Source organism: Salmo trutta, chromosome 25, assembly GCF_901001165.1.
Source record: "Salmo trutta chromosome 25, fSalTru1.1, whole genome shotgun sequence".
NCBI lineage: Eukaryota > Metazoa > Chordata > Actinopteri > Salmoniformes > Salmonidae > Salmo > Salmo trutta.
In genome coordinates, this window is record NC_042981.1 from 16,105,748 (window position 1) to 16,126,521 (window position 20,774).

The window sequence follows — 20,774 nt, forward strand, 5'->3', positions numbered from 1 at the left end:
AATCGCATGGTATGCTTTCGCTGTAAAGCCTATTGTAAATCGGACAACGCAGTTAGATTAACAAGAATGTAAGCTTTTGAATGATATAAGATACGTTCATGAATGTTTAATATTATTTATTTGAATTGCGCGCCCTCCAATTTCACCAGATGTTGTCGACTGGTGTCCCGCTATCCCTAAGAAGTTTTTAATATTACACTGTTATATGTTTCATTAACATTCAACTGTACCCTTCAACTCTCCTCTCGCTGTCCTCATCCTCCCCTTCGTCCTCAGACTCTTTATCGGACTCCTCCAGACGTCGGCTGCATCCATTCCCCTGGGTGTCCCCTCCGTCTGACCTGCTGCTCTCTTTTTGACCACCCCTCTCCTCTCCACTGGTCTCCCCCACACCCAGACCACTCGGCTCCTGCACTTTGATCTTCTCCAGCTTGACAGGCTCCTTCACCTCAGCTTTGACCGGGGTCACAGTGCACCGTCTCCTCCCCTGAGGGAAAGGATAGAGAAGAGATTAGTGTCTGGAACTCAGGAAAAAACAGTAACTATAGTACAACTCTTTCACACTTTCTCCTTGCATCTTCCTCAAAACACATTGGATGAAAAGATCAGAGGGGATGAACCCCAGTTCAATTCATTTTGAGAAGGCGAATTGGGAGGAAATCTAAGAGTTAGAAAAAAGTAAAATCACCACAAAGGACAAAAGTTGCTTTTGAGAACTCCTAACCCTGGGAGAGGCGATATCTTTGTGGCTCTCTTTGTCGCTCTCACTCCCCGACTCAGCCTCCTCCTGGGCAGGCTTGTCCTCTGTGGCTGCAGTAGACTCATTCTGGACGGGTGGTGTTGGGCCCTTGCCAACCTTGTCCTTCACCTCAGGGACCTGGGCAGCCTTCTGCTCTGTCTGGGACTGGGAGGACTGGGATGCTGGACGAGCCTCGTTGTGGTGGATGGTCCTGAACACAATGCAGGCTGAGCGGCAGTACTCCTCAAAGCCATACAGGTACCTACACAAAGTAAATGTCACTCACCACACACGTCTAAATAATCTTGGTGCAAAAAACTGAAATATCCATCAATCAAATGTATTTATATAGCCTTATAGTAATCCGTCCTAGAAGACAGTTTGAATTTATCATGCCAAGACGTTGAGTGCATTTCAACATCAACGCAAATGACTCAACAGCTTCAAAAGAAAGACGTGTCTGGTAAAGAGTGCTTGTCAGTACGAGTGAAGTGAACCAGCACCTACTTTCTGTAGGCAGTCTTCACATTGTAGGAGGCAGCAGAGTTTAGGATGGGAATGCCCAGGTCCATGTAGATTTGTTTCCATACAGATCCACTTTCAATCTGCAAATAACAACCATCAACTTAACATAAGAATAATCATTAATGTAGGCTACACTATATCAACAATATCTTCAACAAAACAAACAAGGAGGTAAGTGAGACTAAACCCTACCAACATCACTTGATCGAGAAACAGTCCAAATTGTTAAGTCATATCAGGCCTATTGTTTTCTATGCCCTCATAACAGCTGACGTGAAGAACACCAGCCAGACAGCCCCATCCATGACCTTGATCGTCCACTAAAAAGCTACATGCTGCGATTCAGCTTACAGAGGAAAGACAAAGCTTGAGAGAACGGGCTGTTCACATTAGATGACGAGACCAGACAGTCTGCCTGCCTGCCACTGCAGTGAGGAGGACTCGGATGAAAGAGGCAGGGGGGGTGTTAGCTGTATAGATGAGATGCACTCACTTTGTCACAGCCCCCCTGCTGGTAGACTAGCCTGAAGAGCTTGAAGAGGTTCAGATCCTTGTAGCCGAGCACAGGAGGCTTGTTAATTGGCGTCCCTGAGGAGGAGATGTGGAGAAGAGCAGTGAGAGGAAAAGTAGTACATTCTAGGGCATTCCAAATCACAGGAACATCGTTCTTATTTCATATGTTGTCGTTGAATGACTGATAAGGATGCATTGTGATAAAAAAAAACTGCAGTGAAATCAAATGAATGAAGGATGGATGGGGCATTCAGAGCCAGAGCCGGCAAGGTAGTGTGTGCGCTTGCAGTCAAGTGTTGTGCGCTGTAAAAGTCATGAAAGATCAATGGACCCTGGTCAAAAGCAGGGCACTATATAGGAAATAGGGTGCTATTTGAGACAGACAGGGAAAACCCAGGAAGATAAATGGGACAGGGCTGAAGGCTCACCTCGATCCTCCATGAACTTATACAGCTGCTGCAGGAAGTGATCCCTCTCCTCTGGGTCCGCCTCATCCTCAGGCTGCTGGGAAAGTAAATGCAACACACCTTGGTTAAAATAGGCAAATGAGGCATCAACCGACGATATCTTGTGTTAGTCATTACCTGTCAGCGACTGTGCTGTTATTCTGACAAGGTCTCTCGACAAACATATTTTAGTCCTAAATACAAATGCAACTAATTTGATAAAATAAAAAGGTAAAGTTTTCAAAGAGACAGAAGACATAATGAAAAGCTGTGAGTAGATAAGGCATGCAAGTAAAACCCATCAGTCCTGACATAGCTACATTCCTGTAGAGTTAGCAATGCTATTATTTACGTAAGCATTCAGACCCTTTGTATTGAGCTCAGGTGCACCCTGTTTCCATTGATCATTGTTGAGCCGTTACTACAACTTGGAGTCCACCTGTGGTAAATTCAATTGATTGGACATGATTTGAAAAGGCACACACCTGTCTATATAAGGTCCCTCAGTTGACAGTACATGTCAGAGCAAAAACCAAGCCATGAGGTCGAAGGAATTGTCCGTAGAGCGCTGAGACAGGAATGTGTCGAGGTACAGATCCAGTGAAGGGTAGCAAAACATTTATGCAGGATTGAAGGTCCAAGAACACAATGATGGCCTTCATCATTCTTAAAATGGAAGAAACTATGGACCACCAAGAGTCTTCCTAGAGCTTGCCGCCCGGACAAACTGAGCAATCGAGGGAGAAGAGTCTTGGTCAGGGAGATGACCAAGAATCAGATGGTCACTCTGACAGAGCTCTAGAGTTCCTCTGTGGAGATCTAAATCCTTCCAGAAGGACAACCATCTCCTCAGCACTCCACCAATCAGGCTTTTATGGTAGAATGGCCAGATGGAAGCCACGCCTCAATAAAAAAAAAGGCACGACAGCTCGCTTGGAGTTTGCCAAACTGTACCTAAAGGACTCAGACCATGAGAAACAAGATTCAACTATTTCGACTCAATACCAAACGTCACGTCTGGAGAACACCGTAGGGATGGTGCCAGGTTAAGCGTGGTGGTGGCAGCATCATGCTGTGGGGACATATTTTTAATCAGCAGGGACTGAAAGACTAGTGAGGATCGAGGCAAAGAGGAACAGAGCAAAGTACAGCGAGATCCTTGATGAAAATCTGCACCAGAGCGCAAAGGACCTCAGACTGGGGCTAAGGCTAACCTTCCAACAGGACAATGACCCTAAGCAAACAGCCAAGACAACGCAGGAATGGCTTCGGGACAAGTCTCTGAATGTCCATGAGTGGCCCAGCCAGAGGTCAGACTTGAACCTGAACGAACACCTCTGGAGAGACCTGAAAACAGCTGTGAAGCGACGCTCCCCATCCATCCTGAATAGACCTTGAGAGAATCTGCAGAGAAGAAATGGGAGAAACTCCCCAAAAAGAGGTGTACCAAGTAGAGGTTGACCGATTATGATTTTTCAACACTGATACTGATTAAAATCGGCCGATTTTTTTATTTATTTTTTATTTGTAATAATGACAATTACAACAATACTGAATGAACACTTATTTTAACTTAATATAATACATAAATAAAATCAATTTAGCCTCAAATAAATAATGAAACATGTTCAATTTGGTTTAAATAATGCAAAAAACAAAGTGTTGGAGAAGAAAGTAAAAGTGCAATATGTGCCATGTAAGAAAGCTAACGTTTAAACAACACATCCTAGATCTGAATGAAATAAATAATCTTATTAAATACTTTTTTCTTTACATAGTTGAATGTGCTGACAACAAAATCACACAAAAATAATCAATGGAAATCCAATTTATCAACCCATGGAGGTCTGGATTTGGAGTCACACTCAAAATTAAAGTGGAAAACCACACTACAGGCTGATCCAACTTTGATGTAATGTCCTTAAAACAAGTCAAAATGAGGCTCAGTAGTGTGTGTGGCCTCCACGTGCCTGTATGACCTCCCTACAACGCCTGGGCATGCTCCTGATGAGGTGGCGGATGGTCTCCTGAGGGATCTCCTCCCAGACCTGGACTAAAGCATCCGCCAACTCCTGGACAGTCTGTGGTGCAACGTGGCATTGGTGGATGGAGCGAGACATGATGTGCTCAATTAGATTCAGGTCTGGGGAACGGGCGGGCCAGTCCTTAGCATCAATGCCTTCCTCTTGCAGGAACTGCTGACACACTCCAGCCACATGAGGTCTAGCATTGTCTTGCATTAGGAGGAACCCAGGGCCAACCGCACCAGCATGTGGTCTCACAAGGGGTCTGAGGATCTCATCTCGGTACCTAATGGCAGTCAGGCTACCTCTGGCGAGCACATGGAGGGCTGTGCGGCCCCCCAAAGAAATGCCACCCCACACCATGACTGACCCACCGCCAAACCGGTCATGCTGGAGGATGTTGCAGGCAGCAGAACGTTCTCCACGGCGTCTCCAGACTCTGTCACGTGCTCAGTGTGAACCTGCTTTCATCTGTGAAGAGCACAGGGCGCCAATGGCGAATTTGCCAATCTTGGTGTTCTCTGGCAAATGCCAAACGTCCTGCACGGTGTTGGGCTCTAAGCACAACCCCCACCTGTGGACGTCGGGCCCTCATACCACCCTCATGGAGTCTGTTTCTGACCGTTTGAGCAGACACATGCACATTTGTGGCCTGCTGGAGGTCATTTTGCAGGGCTCTGGCAGTGCTTCTCCTGCTCCTCCTTGCAAAAAGGCGGAGGTAGCGGTCCTGCTGCTGGGTTGTTGCCCTCCTACGGCCTCCTCCAGGTCTCCTGATGTACTGGCCTGTCTCCTGGTAGCGCCTCCATGCTCTGGACACTACGCTGACAGACACAGCAAACCTTCTTGCCACAGCTCGCATTGATGTGCCATCCTGGATGAGCTGCACTACCTGAGCCACTTGTGTGGGTTGTAGACTCCGTCTCATGCTACCACTAGAGTGAAAGCACCGCCAGCATTCAAAAGTGACCAAAACATCAGCCAGGAAGCATAGGAACTGAGAAGTGGTCTGTGGTCACCACCTGCAGAACCACTCCTTTATTGGGGGTGTCTTGCTAATTGCCTATAATTTCCACCTGTTGTCTATTCCATTCGCACAACAGCATGTGAAATGTATTGTCAATCAGTGTTGCTTCCTAAGTGGACAGTTTGATTTCACAGAAGTGTGATTGACTTGGAGTTACATTGTGTTCCCTTTATTTTTTTGAGCAGTATGTATATATATATATATAAATAAATAAATATATTTTTAAACAGCAACTGTTTGGCATACATAATACTCCTTACCTTCTTTTTCTTGATATCCAGTATTTTTCACAACTAGTCAAATGTATTGCACAGATCCCACTTACCCTTTACCTCCTGAGCAATCAGTAAACGTTCACACACAGACAATTGCCGTTATTATTTTTTTAAACAGCACAGCACGTCTTAGCTTGGCCCGGCACAATCAAATCAATTGCAGTCAGACTCTAGAATGTGTGTCTTCATTATTTCATCAAACTGCATGCTTAAAACAGACATTTTATTTGATTAAAACACCTAGGATGTGTCTATATATGGAAAAATACACGTTTTAAAATTTCTACCAATCGATTCGTCTAAAGACAACTCAGTTGATCAATATGTTTTTTTTTTTTTTTCGGGGACAGCCCTAGTGTTGGTGTGTAACCTATTCACAGTAACCAGGGCCATAGATACGGCTCCCTATGTACATCATTACTAGCGAACAGACACTGTCACAGTACACTGAAGTCAAATGGAGGAACTACAAAGAAAAATCAACTATGTCCATGCCATTGTGATCAATGTAGGTTGTACTGTGTAAACTACACCATGATCGACAAACTGCTCCATAAAAGTAAATACACAGTGAAGTGAACCTATTTCACTCATGAGAAGCAAAGCATTTGTCAAAACCAGCCGAGGTAGAAAGAAACCTTGAGGAGTAAGGGGGCCTTCCCACGAATAGGACAGCCTGGCTGGCACGCCTCCACTGGACCTCAGCCAATCCCCACAGGCCCTCTCTAAACGATAGGAAGTAGCTGCTGGTTGGTATGGGAACAGTGTCGGAAACCATACAAATGGTCATTTGTCCAAAACTCTGGGAGAAGGAAGAATGAACCATTGTTGTTCCTGAGGCAGGGGCTATCCCACACACTAGGAGTGTATCCCAGATGGGACCCGATTCACTATGGGTCTTGGTCAAAAGTAGTTACACTAAAAGGGAATATGGTGCAATTTGGGATGTATCCAGGGTCTATTGGGAGTCTGGCTCAATCAAGGTGATTCAGTAGCCACAAGATGTCAGGGTGGGAACGCAATGATGGCATGGTGCAAGCCATCTTCATTGACAGACCAGGCAGGTGAGGTCACTACAGTGTGCAATACAACAGCTGGGTTTACACTACCCAACGAGACAGATCTTGTTTTGAACCTTATCACTGTAAAATAAGATCTTCCTTTTTTCTCTCCATGAAGTAGTACCTATTATAACCTCCAAGCCCAAATGTCACAAGCAGGTTATGATGGCCACTGTTAGAACATTACACTTCAGTATACAGTCAAACAGTTGAACTAATGCTTTGTCAAAACTGATAGAAAATTCTAATTTCTGAATGTGGCAAGGTACTGGTCTAGTCAGCACCTCAAAAGGAAAGTGGTTTACTTGTAGGAAACAGAACCGTGTTCTTACCTCGTCATCCTCCTTCTCCTCCTCCTCCTCCTCCTCCTCACTATCCTTTCCTTCCTTGTCCTCCTCATCACTGCTGGAGGATTCTAAGATCTCGCTCATGTCCATCTTCCAACTGTCAGGGACCACCTTGGTTTTGAGGAAATGCACTGCCTCGTCCAACCCTGGGAATAGCCAGATGATGTCAAGAGTTACGGGTCAATTTTATGTCAATTCAGTTGACTTGGACAAGACATTTCTCCATAGGAATGCCCATTCAGTTCTTGAACTAACTGGAATTGAGTGTTGAGCTCCCTAGATGAGCCATCCTTACCGTTCCTCAATGAGAATTCAGCTTTAGAGATGCTGTCCATGTTCACTTCATGGATCTCCTTTCTTGACACAGTGCGACTGAAAAAAAGACAAAAAAAACATTTAAATGAACATGCATTCAGCCACAATGTTACCAATTATGAGAATACTACAATAGCAAAAAGACATGCATATGTACATTGCCCTTGGCTAGAAAATGTATGATGGGGCAAATATCAAACAAGACAATGTTTGTAAACTAACCAGAATTTCCTTAACTCTACGACACAAGAGTAGGATGAACAATGCTTACAATTTGGAGTCTGCAAATGATCTCACTAAACATTGGTCTTTCTTGACTGTCAGGTCATCATTGCAGCTGGGTGATATCACCTAGAGAGAACCAATAAATAAAGGGAAAATTAGGCGCAATTGCAAATAGTGCTGGACGATATATTGTAAATACCGGTATGTAGCTACGTACCATCTATGAAGGTATTTTTATACAGTGCTCAATAAATCATAAGTTCAACAAATTGGACAACGTCACTGTCAGTTTCTTCGTAATTTGGTTGAGAACAAAACCATCAGAATATAGAATCATTAAAATCACTTAGAATTCATGTTACCACCATTCTAGGGTCATGCACTACTCATAAGTTGTATTAAGAACATAAAACAAAGTCAAATATGAGAAAAATATAATATATTGTCTTTATCACCCAGTCCTAATATCAAAGAGGAATCATACTAGAAGAACCAAAGGCCAAGGAGGGTTATTATCCATTTGCTTTTAGTTTCACAATGGGTTCCATTTTTCAAGTGGTTGTATAAACCAGTAGTTTCCAATCTTTTTTGAACCATGGCACACCTTAATGGGATCAAAAATATATATTTTTTAAAGATTAAAATGGGGTTTATCGGCACTTCATGATAGTTAATTTGTGTGTACATCTTTAAGAGTGTCCTGCGAATCTGTGCTGGAAATTTTTAAAAGTTAAGGAAAAAAAGAAAGAGACCGGCAGAGAGAGAGAGAGAGAAAGGAAGAGACCCTTGAGGAAGAGACATGCCATTTCCAGGCCCAGGGAAATGTGCTCATCTGTGGGGACACAAATGCGCGCACAGGAACACTACCTGATCTAACGAGCACACGAGGGTACAGCTTTAATACAGGCCATACTGTTTCTAACTGTCTTTATCTCCCCCATAGAAACAACAGTGACAGCACCGTCAAGAAAAACAGAAGGGATCTTTTGCAGCTTTGTAGAAGCCTGCGCCTGTACTTTGTCAATGGTAGGTTACGGGGGGACTCTTTAGGGAGATTCACCTACTGCTCACCTCTTGGCCACAGTACAGTAGACTATATGATTACAGACATTAACCCTTTCTCTCTCAGCTCATTCACTGTCAAGCCACTAACACCTCTGTCTGATAACAGCCAAATTACGTTGTTCTTCAAAAGAACAGACATGGAAACAACCACACATTCACAGCCCAGTAAGCTGTACAACATCAGAAATTCATACAGACGGGCCCAAAACAGCACAGAAGAATACCAGAAAGCAACCTGGAACCAAAATATCCAAACACTCTTAGATAACTTTCTGGATACCACATTCACTCACAGTAAAGGCATCAATCTAGCAGTACAAAACATCAACTATATATTCAGGCAAACGGCAAAAGAAGCACAATTGAAATTGATAAACAAAACAAAAAAGATTACAGATGACAACTGGTTTGATGCAGATTGTAAAATTATAAGGAAAAAACTTAGAACACTATCCAACCAAAAGCACAGAGACCCAAATAATGGTGAATTACACCTTCACTACTGTGAGATTTTAAAACTCTATAAACGTACACTCCGAACCAAAATAGCACAGTACAACAGCTGACACTAATTGAGGAGTCCATAAACAAACAACTTCTGGCAAAATTGGAAAAAAAATATATAAAAATATAAAATAAGAGGAATTAGCGATACAAAATGGTGCAATATGGACAACCCATTTCAAAACACTCTACAACACCGTTCAAATTGACACAAACGCAGAACGCCAAATTCATGAGAAGTTGAATGGATTAGAAAAAGCTATAAAGGACAATCAAAATCCATTGGACTAATTACTGACCAGGAGCTCTTGTGACCGTACACTACGGTCACAAGACGCAGGCCTCCTAATTGTCCCTAGAATTTCTAAGCAAACAGCTGGAGGCAGGGCTTTCTCCTATAGAGCTCCATTTTTATGGAATGGTCTGCCTACCCATGTGAGAGATGCAGACTCGGTCTCAACCTTTAAGTGTTTACTGAAGACTAATCTCTTCAGTGCGTCCTATGATTGAGTGTAGTCTGGCCCAGGAGTGTGAAGGTGAACGGAAAGGCTCTGGAGCAACAAACGCCCTTGCTGTCTCTGCCAGGCCGGTTCCCCTCTCTCCACTGGGATTCTCTGCCTCTAACCCTATTACAGGGGCTGAGTCACTGGCTTATTGGTGTTCTTCCATGCCGTCCCTAGGAGGGGTGCGTCACTTGAGTGGGTTGAGTCACTGACGTGGTCTTCCTGTCCCTCTAGTGGTGTGGGGGCTGTGCTTTGGCAAAGTGGGTGGGGTTATATCCTTCCTGTTTGGCCCTGTCCGGGGGTATCATCGGATGGGGCCACAGTGTCTCCTGACCCCTCCTGTCTCAGCCTCCAGTATTTATGCTGCAGTAGTTTGTGTGTCGGGGGGCTAGGGTCAGTCTGTTATATCTGGAGTATTTCTCCTGTCTTATCCGGTGTCCTGTGTGAATTTAAGTATGCTCTCTAATTCTCTCTTTCTCTCTCGGAGGACCTGAGCCCTAGGACCCTAGGACCATGCCTCAGGACTACCTGACATGATGACTCCTTGCTGTCCCCAGTCCACCTGGCCGTGCTGCTGCTCCAGTTTCAACTGTTCTGCCTGCGGCTATAGAACCCTGACCTGTTCACCGGACGTGCTACCTGTCCCAGACCTGCTGTTTTCAACTCTCTAGAGACAGCAGGAGCGGTAGAGATACTCTCAATGATCAGCTATGAAAAGCCAACTGACATTTATTCTTGAGGTGCTGACTTGTTGCACCCTCTACAAACACTGTGATTATTATTATTTGACCATGCTGGTCATTTATGAACATTTGAACATCTTGGCCATGTTCTGTTATAATCTCCACCCGGCACAGCCAGAAGAGGACTGGCCACCCCTCATAGCCTGGTTCCTCTCTAGGTTTCTTCCTAGGTGTTGGCCTTTCTAGGGAGTTTTTCCTAGCCACCGTGCTTCTACACCTGCATTGCTTGCTGTTTGGGGTTTTAGGCTGGGTTTCTGTATAGCACTTTGAGATATCAGCTGATGTAAGAAGGGCTATATAAATACATTTGATACGAAACTTCAGGCTCTCAAATTTAAAAAAGCATGCGGACCTGATGGCATCCTAAATGAGATGCTCAAACTCACTAGTGCAAAATTTCAATTGGCTATATTAAAACTGTTTAATTTGATCCTGAGTGTAGGTTATTTCCCTGACATCTGGAATCAAGGACTCATAACCCCAATCTTTAAGAATGGAGACAAATTTGACCCTAACAATTACAGAGGAATGTGTGAACAGTAACCTGGGGAAGGTTTTCTGTAGTATTATCAATGTAAGAGTTCTAAACTTCCTTAATAAGCACAATGTCTTGAGTAAAAGCCAAATTGGATTTATACCAAAACGTCGCACAACTGATCATATTTACACCCTACACACCCTGATAGATAAACATGTCCACCAAAATAATACCAAAATATACGCTTGCTTTATCAACTTCCAAAAAGCATTTGATTCCATTTGGCATACAGGACTGTTCTACAAAGTTATTGAAAGTGGTGTAGGGGGTAAAACATATGACAATTAAATCAATGTATACTGGCAATACGTGCAGCATTAAAATTGGTAAGAAAAGAACAGAATTCTTTAACCAGGGGCAGGGCCTTCGCCAGGGTTGCAATCTTAGCCCTGCACTCTTCAATATTTACATTAACGAACTGGCCACTATTCTAGAAAAATCCTCAGCCCCTGGTGTTAGTCTCCACAATTCAAAAGTTAAATGCCTACTCTTTGCAGATGACCTATGCCTGATGTCACCCACAGCACATGGCCTACAGCAGAGCCTGGACCTGTTAGAGCAGTACTGCCAGACCGGGGCCCTGGCAGTAAACCCCAAAAAGACTAAAATAATGATTTTCCAGAGAAGATCCAGATCTCAGGGAATTAGACCAAAGTTCTCAATTGGTACAAAATATATGGAGTACTATACACACTACAATTACTTAGGTTTAAAAATAAGCTCAACTGGACACCTTAATGAGGCAGTGAATGAACTGAGAGAAAGCACACAGGGCATTCTACGCCATTAAAAAGCAAATTCAAATACCTATTCAAATTTGGCTAAAACTAATTGAATATGTCATTGAACCAATTGCACTTTATGGCAGCGAGGTGTGGGGTCCACTTGCAAAACAAGATTTCATCAAATGTGACAAACACCCCATTGAAACCCTACATGCAGAGTTCTGTAAGATTCTCCTACGTGTCCAGAGGAAAACTACAAACAATGCATGCAGGGCAGAATTAGGCCAATATCCACTAATAATAAAAACTCAAAAAAGAGCAATTCAGTTTTGGAAACATCTAAAATACAGTGACCCCCTCTCATATCATTACCAAGCCCTGCAATGCCAAGAGCTGAGCAAAGAAAAGAGTCCCCTCATCCAGCTGGTCCTGGGGCTGAGTTCACAAACCTGTTCTACTAACACACTGAAGCCTCAGGACCAGAACATCCAATCAATCAGAATAAAACAAATTACAACAGTCAAAACAAAACTACATTGCTTATTGGGAAACACAAGCACAAAGCAAAATGCAGTGCTATCTGGCCCTAAATCGACAGCACACCGTGGCTAAATATTTGACCATGGTTACTGATCAAAACCTTGACAAAGTGCAGGCTCAGTGAGCACAGGCCTTGCCATTGAGAAGGGTAGACACAGGAAAACCTGGCTCCCTGTAGAGGAAAGGCTGTGCAACCACTGCACAACCTGAGACGGAGCTGCATTTCCCTACAAAACGTAAAAAATATAAAACAATGAGTTTCATTTTCCGAAATTTGAAACCCTTATTCAAGGTTTCAAAGACCTCTCTGATGAGGATAGGCTACCTGTCCTGTTGGGGGAGGTCGCAGAGAGCTGTGGGTTGGCAGCGCACTACATTTCTGCCTGCCATAAGTTGAGGGACAGTGTCTGACAGACCAATCAACCTGCACATGTACTCTACTGTATGCTTCTTGTTATTGTTGAATGTATGGTTATTTTGAACCTTGGTTATTGTTGTCCCGTTGACAATTTTGATTCTGATTTTTATATTGTAAATATCCAAAACAAGCTTTGGCAACATGTACATTGTTACCTCATGCCAATAAAGCGAATTGAAAGAGACAGACAGATACAGACAGACAAATACAGACAGAGAGCGAGAGAGAGAGAGTACATTTTTCAATGTACTTTACTCAAACCAGTGAATATCACTTATTATAAAAGAGATCATTAACCATCAGCTCTTGGAATATCCAGGGCCTATGCTCTTCACATTTTGGTTATAAAACAACAAATCCAGAATGGATTAAAAACGTCAAGGGACAGGACATCATAATCCTACTGGAAACATGGTGTCGTGGAGACATAGATACTCAGTGTCCCTCAGGCTATAGAGAAAGTTTACTACCATCAAACATAAAAATATTAAACGGGGCCGAGACTCAGGTGGAATCATCATTTGGCATAAGCAGGACTTAGCACTGAATGAAATAAAAAAAAGGTACCAGTCACATTTGGCTAAAACTTAAAAGGTACAATCTACTGTGACAATGTATACATATGTGCAGCTTATGCTCCTCCTTCAGATTCACCATATTATGATGATCAGTTTTTCGACAATCTCCAAACAGAAATCATTACAATTCAGGCAGAGGGTAAAGTGCTTTTTTGTGGAGATTTCAATGCAAGAACAGGTTCTGAGCCTGATTACACTGATGAGGGAGGTAACCACCACATATTTGGACACCCCTCCTTGTACAGTAGCCCTATTGTAAATAATAGAAACAGTCCTGACCAAATACTGAACAAAAATGGGAAGGGGTTAGTGCATCTCTGTCGAGCCTTAGGCCTGTACATGCTTAATGGCAGAATCAGAGGGGACTCTTTGGGTCAGTTTACTTACTGCTCAGCTCTTGGGACAAGTGTAGTCGATTTTGCCATCACTGACATTGACCCCTCCTCCATTAGTGCATTCACTGTCAGACCACAGACACCATTGTCAGATCACAGTCAGATCAACGTGTTTCTGAAGAAATTAACCGGCAATACTCATTCAAAAAAACAGCCCAATCAACTCTACAACATAAACCAATCGTACAGATGGGCTCCAAACAGTGCAGAGAGATTCATTGAAACGTTGAACTCAAATGAAATGATGAACTCTATACAGTTTTTCAATAACTTACAATACCAAAACAATAAAGTTGGTGTCAATTCAGCTACTCAAAACATCAACTGCATATTCAAAAAGCAGCATCGAAAGCAAATGAGAAAACCAAAGAAATGCAACATTAGAAACAAAAAACAAAATGTTTCTGATAAATGGTTTGATAATGAATGTAAAACAATTAGAACACACCTAAGACAAATGTCAAACGAAAAACATTAGCAGAAAAACAACCCAGAGCTACAATATAAATACTTTGAAACTCTGAAACAGAATAAAGAAAACACTGAAACGCAAGAAATTGAATTATACCAACAAGACACTTGATGAAATTGAAAACGCAATTGACCAAAATCAGTTCTGGGACATGTGGAACAATTTAAGCACAACAAAGCCGCAAGAATTAGCCATACAAGATGTAGGAATTTGGAAAACTTACTTTGATAATCTATACAAAAACACACAAAAAGACTTACAACAGAACCAATTAGAAATTAAAGAAAAATTGAACATCCTCAAATCTGTCATTAAAAACAACCAAAATCCATTAGATTACCCAATAACCCAACAAGAACTAAATGAAAAGCTCAAATCTATTAAATCAAAGAAGGCTTGTGGTCTAGACAACATCAGAAATGAAATGCTGAAAAACAGCACACCTGAGTTGCAAAATGCTGTGCTTAAATTGTTAAAACCATGTTGAACTTCTGGCTGCTTCCCTGATGTCTGGAACCAGGGGCTCATCTCCCCTATCCACAAAAGTGGAGACAAATCAGACCCCAATAATTACAGGGGAATTTGCATAAACAGTAACTTGGGAAAGGTTTTCTGAAGCATTTTGAAATCAAGAATTCAAACCTTTCTTTGAGAAAAAAATGTAATAAGCAAATGTCAAATTGGCTTTCTCCCTAACCACCGCACTACTGACCATATATACACACACACACACACACACCTTACACACACCTTACACACACTAATTAATAAACACGTCCACCAAAAAAAAAAGGAGGGCAAAATCTTTGCTTGCTTTATTGACTTTAAAAAAGCATTTGATTCCATTTGGCACGAAGGGCTATTCTACAAAATTCTCCAAAGTGGGCTTGGTGGTAAGGTGTATGACTTAATAAAATGTATGTACACAGAAAACAAATGTGCAATAAAAATCAAAGAACATAATTATTTTCACAATGTTGAGGTGTGAGACAAGGCTGCAGTTTGAGTCCAAACCTTTTCAACATTTATATCAATGAATTAGCAGACATGTTGGACCATTCTCCAGCCCCAGGACTCACACTATTTGACACAGAGGTGAAATACCTGCTATATGCTGATGACTTGGTACTTCTATCACCAACCAAAGAAGGTCTTCAACAGAACATTAATATTCTAGAGCAATATTGCCATAATTGGGCCCTGGCAGTATATTTCCCAAAAACGAAAATCATGATTTTCCAAAAGAAAACCAGATGTCAGAAACACAAATATAAATTCACCTTGAACAACACCATCATTGAACACACTAAAAATTACACCTACCTTGGTCTGACCATATCTGCATCGGGAAACTTTAATATGGCAGTGAATGCACTCAAAGAAAAAGCCCGCAGATCATTGTATGCAATAAAAATGAAATTATTCAAAATCAACATCCCAATTAGAATTTGGAGCAAAATATTTGACAGTGTAATCCTACCAATAGCTCTTTACAGAAGTGAGGTTTGGGGGACACTCAATAAACTGGACTTTAAAATGTGGGACAACATCCAATTGAAGCCCTACATGCAGAATTCTGTCAGACAATCTAATGCATGTAAAATCAACTAATGCATGTATCGCAGAATTGGGCCGCTTTCCAGTAATAATGAAAATACAGAAAAGATCATAAAAATGTTGGCTACATCTAAATTCAAGTCTGCAATTTAAAGCACTTTAAACCCAAGAGCTGAGCCCAGAAACGAGCCCTCTCAGTCAGCTGGTGTTGGACCTCACCAACCAAGCTGACACCAGCACTGCTTCAAAAGAAAGAATTCAAATAAACAAAATCCTGAACCAATCAAAGGACTCATATTTACAACATTGGAAAAACGAAACAAAATCCCAAAGCCGACTAAATTGCTATCTGACCCTAAACAGAGATTATGAATTGGCTGATTATCTCTACTCTGTCAGAGATACAAAGCAGAGACAGATCCTTACCAAGTACAGGCTGAGTGACCACCGATTGAGGAGTGTGTATGTGGTCACTGCACGACAGGGGAGGTAGAGACAGAGATGCACTTTCTCCTTTACTGTGATAAATATTCCTCACAAAGAGATTCCTTATTCACAGAAATGACTACATTTATTCCAAATTCGAACTTATTAAACCCAGAGGAAAAACAAAAAATACTCATGGGTGAAGGAGCAATGGCTCCTCTTGTAGCCAAATATGTATTTTCCTACCATAGCCTGAGGGACACTGAATAATATCTGCATAGTAAGCAGTAACTTACTTATCATTATTGTTGTTTATCATTCATATTAGTAGTGGTATGGGTGGTAATGGTAACGATAGCAGTATAGTGAAGGTAGTAATGATGATAGTAGTTGTAGTACTGATGTAATACTGATGTAATGGTGAAGATGACCATTATTTATTTATAAGTTAGTTATAGATTCGCGAGAGAGCAGAGAGCAGAGAGCAAGAGCGAGAGCGACAGGCAGAGAGAGAGCGCGAGCGAGCGACAGGCAGAGAGAGAGAGAGAGCGCGAGCAACAGGCAGAGAGAGAGAGAGCGCGAGCGAGCGACAGGCAGAGAGAGAGAGAGCGACAGGCAGAGAGAGAGAGAGCGAGCGAGCGACAGGCAGAGGGAGAGAGAGAGAGAGAGCGAGCGAGCGACAGGCAGAGAGAGCGAGAGAGCGAGCGAGCGACAGGCAGAGAGAGCGAGAGAGCGAGCGAGAGAGCGAGCGAGAGAGCGAGAGAGCGAGCGAGAGAGCGAGCGACAGGCAGAGCGAGCGAGCGACAGGCAGAGCGAGCGAGCGACAGGCAGAGCGAGCGAGCGACAGGCAGAGCGAGCGAGCGACAGGCAGAGCGAGCGACAGGCAGAGCGAGCGAGCGACAGGCAGAGCGAGCGAGCGACAGGCAGAGCGAGCGAGCGACAGGCAGAGCGAGCGACAGGCAGAGCGAGCGAGCGGCAGAGCGAGAGAGCGAGCGACAGGCAGAGCGAGAGAGCGAGCGACAGGCAGAGCGAGAGAGCGAGCGACAGGCAGAGCGAGCGACAGGCAGAGCGAGCGACAGGCAGAGCGAGCGACAGGCAGAGCGAGCGACAGGCAGAGCGAGCGACAGGCAGAGAGCGAGCGAGCGAGCGACAGGCAGAGAGCGAGCGAGCGACAGGCAGAGAGCGAGCGAGCGAGCGACAGGCAGAGAGCGAGCGAGCGAGCGACAGGCAGAGAGCGAGCGAGCGACAGGCAGAGAGAGCGAGCGAGCGACAGGCAGAGCGAGCGAGCGACAGGCAGAGAGAGCGAGCGAGCGACAGGCAGAGAGAGCGAGCGAGCGAGCGACAGGCAGAGAGAGCGAGCGAGCGAGCGACAGGCAGAGCGAGCGAGCGACAGAGAGAGCGAGCGAGCGAGAGGCAGAGCGAGCGAGCGAGAGGCAGAGCGAGCGAGCGAGAGGCAGAGCGAGCGACAGGCAGAAAGAGCGACAGGCAGAAAGAGCGACAGGCAGAAAGAGCGACAGGCAGAGCGAGAGAGAGAGCGAGAGACAGGCAGAACGAGCGAGCGAGCGACAGAGAGAGCGAGCGAGCGACAGAGAGAGAGAGCGAGCGAGAGAGCGAGCGAGCGACAGAGAGAGCGAGCGAGCGACAGAGAGAGCGAGCGAGCGACAGAGAGAGCGAGCGAGCGACAGAGAGCGAGCGAGCGACAGAGAGAGAGAGCGAGCGAGCGACAGAGAGAGAGAGCGAGCGACAGAGAGAGAGAGAGAGAGCGACAGAGAGAGAGAGAGAGCGAGCGACAGAGAGAGAGAGAGCGAGCGACAGAGAGAGAGAGAGCGAGCGACAGAGAGAGAGAGAGCGAGCGACAGAGAGAGAGAGCGAGCGCGAGCGACAGAGCGAGAGCGAGCGACAGAGCGAGAGCGAGCGACAGAGCGAGAGCGAGCGACAGAGAGAGAGCGAGCGACAGAGAGAGAGCGAGCGACAGAGAGAGAGCGAGCGACAGAGAGAGAGCGAGCGACAGAGAGAGAGCGAGCGACAGAGAGAGAGCGAGCGACAGAGAGAGAGCGAGCGACAGAGAGAGAGCGAGCGAGCAGATGAGAGAGCGAGCAGAGAGAGCCCAGAGAGAGAGAGAGAGAGCGAGCGACAGAGAGAGAGAGCGAGAGCGAGCGACAGAGAGAGAGAGCGAGCGAGCGACAGAGAGAGAGAGCGAGCGAGCGACAGAGAGAGAGCGAGCGAGCGACAGAGAGAGCGAGCGAGCGACAGAGAGAGCGAGCGACAGAGAGAGCGAGCGACAGAGAGAGCGAGCGACAGAGAGAGAGCGAGCGAGCGACAGAGAGAGAGCGAGCGAGCGACAGAGAGAGAGCGAGCGAGCGACAGAGAGAGAGAGCGAGCGAGCGAACAAGAGGAGAGAGCGAGCGAGTCGAGCGACAGAGAGAGAGCGAGGCGAGCGACAGAGAGAGCGAGGCGGCGAGCGAGCGACAGAGAGAGAGGCGAGCGAGCGAGCGACAGAGAGTAGACGAGCCGAGCGAGCGACAGAGAGAGAGCGAGCGGGGGCGAGAGAGAGAGAGCGAGCGAGCGAGCGCAGAGAGAGCGAGCGAGCGACAGAGAGCGAGAGCGAGCGAGAGCGAGCGACAGAGAGAGAGAGCGAGAGCGAGCGAGAGCGAGCGACAGAGAGAGAGAGCGAGAGCGAGCGACAGAGAGAGAGAGCGAGAGCGAGCGACAGAGAGCGAGAGCGAGCGACAGAGAGAGAGAGCGAGAGCGAGCGACAGAGAGAGAGAGCGAGAGCGACAGAGAGAGAGAGCGAGAGCGAGCGACAGAGAGAGAGAGAGCGAGCGACAGAGAGAGAGAGAGCGAGCGACAGAGAGAGAGAGAGCGAGCGACAGAGAGAGAGCGAGCGAGCGACAGAGAGAGAGCGAGCGAGCGACAGAGAGAGAGCGAGCGAGCGACAGAGAGAGAGCGAGCGAGCGACAGAGAGAGAGCGAAGAGAGAGCGAGCGAGCGACAGAGAGAGAGAGAGCGAGCGACAGAGAGGAGAGAGCGAGCGACAGAGAGAGAGAGAGCGAGCGACAGAGAGAGAGAGCGAGCTAGCGACAGAGAGAGAGAGAGAGCGAGCTAGCGACAGAGAGCGAGCGAGCGACAGAGAGCGAGAGCGAGCGACAGAGAGCGAGAGCGAGCGACAGAGAGAGAGAGAGCGAGCGACAGAGAGAGAGAGAGCGAGCGACAGAGAGAGAGAGAGCGAGCGACAGAGAGAGAGCGAGCGACAGAGAGAGAGAGAGCGAGCGACAGAGAGAGAGAGAGCGAGCGACAGAGAGAGAGAGAGCGAGCGACAGAGAGAGAGAGAGCGACAGAGAGAGAGAGAGCGAGAGAGAGAGAGCGAGCGACAGAGAGAGAGAGCGAGCGACAGAGAGAGAGAGAGCGAGCGACAGAGAGAGAGAGCGAGCGACAGAGAGAGAGCGAGCGACAGAGAGAGAGCGAGCGACAGAGAGAGAGCGAGCGAGCGACAGAGAGCGAGCGAGCGACAGAGAGAGAGCGAGCGAGCGACAGAGAGAGAGCGAGCGAGCGACAGAGAGAGAGCGAGCGAGCGACAGAGAGAGAGCGAGCGAGCGACAGAGAGAGAGCGAGCGAGCGACAGAGAGAGAGCGAGCGAGCGACAGAGAGAGAGCGAGCGAGCGACAGAGAGAGAGAGCGAGCGAGCGACAGAGAGAGAGCGAGCGAGCGAGCGACAGAGAGAGAGCGAGCGAGCGAGCGACAGAGAGAGAGCGAGCGAGCGACAGAGAGAGCGAGCGAGCGAGCGAGCGACAGAGAGAGAGCGAGCGAGCGAGCGACAGAGAGAGAGCGAGCGAGCGAGCGACAGAGAGAGAGCGAGCGAGCGACAGAGAGAGAGCGAGCGAGCGAGCGACAGAGAGAGAGCGAGCGAGCGACAGAGAGCGAGAGCGAGCGAGAGCGAGCGACAGAGAGAGAGAGCGAGAGCGAGCGAGAGCGAGCGACAGAGAGAGAGAGCGAGAGCGAGCGACAGAGAGAGAGCGAGAGCGAGCGACAGAGAGCGAGAGCGAGCGACAGAGAGAGAGAGCGAGAGCGAGCGACAGAGAGAGAGCGAGAGCGACAGAGAGAGAGAGCGAGAGCGAGCCGACAGAGAGAGAGAGCGAGCGACAGAGAGAGAGAGAGCGAGCGACAGAGAGAGAGAGAGCGAGCGACAGAGAGAGAGCGAGCGAGCGACAGAGAGAGCGAGCGACAGAGAGAGAGCGAGCGAGCGACAGAGAGAGAGCGAGCGAGCGACAGAGAGAGAGCGAAGAGAGAGCGAGCGAGCGACAGAGAGAGAGAGAGCGAGCGACAGAGAGAGAGAGAGCGAGCGACAGAGAGAGAGCGAGCGAGCGAGCGACAGAGAGAGAGCGAGCGAGCGACAGAGAGCGAGAGCGAGCGAGAGCGAGCGACAGAGAGAGAGAGCGAGAGCGAGCGAGAGCGAGCGACAGAGAGAGAGAGCGAGAGCGAGCGACAGAGAGAGAGAGCGAGAGCGAGCGACAGAGAGCGAGAGCGAGCGACAGAGAAGAGAGCGAGAGCGACAGAGAGAGAGAGCGAGAGCGAGCGACAGAGAGAGAGAGAGCGAGCGACAGAGAGAGAGAGAGCGAGCGACAGAGAGAGAGAGATCGACGACAAGAGAGAGCGAGCGAGCGACAGAGAGAGAGCGAGCGAGCGACAGAGAGAGAGCGAGCGAGCGACAGAGAGAGAGCGAGCGGCGACCGAGAGAGAGCGAAGAGAGAGCGAGCGAGCGACAGAGAAGAGAGAGCGAGCGACAGAGAGAGAGAGCGAGCGACAGAGAGCGAGAGAGA

The 20,774-nt window shown here is 46.6% G+C and overlaps 1 protein-coding gene across 5 annotated transcripts in view; it reads right to left on the bottom strand.

Moving 5' to 3' along the window:
* The window catches only part of LOC115162072 (AT-rich interactive domain-containing protein 4A), a 55,595-nt gene that overhangs the window by 21,340 nt on the left and 13,481 nt on the right, over positions 1–20,774 (bottom strand). For 2 of the 5 annotated variants that reach the window (XM_029713022.1, XM_029713019.1), the window contains 8 exons: positions 7,541–7,620; positions 7,250–7,326; positions 6,940–7,100; positions 2,206–2,281; positions 1,758–1,852; positions 1,247–1,344; positions 689–1,001; positions 231–487 (listed from right to left, as the gene is read on the bottom strand). In XM_029713022.1, the coding sequence (XP_029568882.1) occupies positions 231–487; positions 689–1,001; positions 1,247–1,344; positions 1,758–1,852; positions 2,206–2,281; positions 6,940–7,100; positions 7,250–7,326; positions 7,541–7,620 (1,157 nt within the window). The remainder of the gene's footprint in view (positions 1–230; positions 488–688; positions 1,002–1,246; positions 1,345–1,757; positions 1,853–2,205; positions 2,282–6,939; positions 7,101–7,249; positions 7,327–7,540; positions 7,621–20,774) is intronic. The other 3 variants (XM_029713021.1, XM_029713018.1, XM_029713020.1) reach the window with 3 other exon arrangements.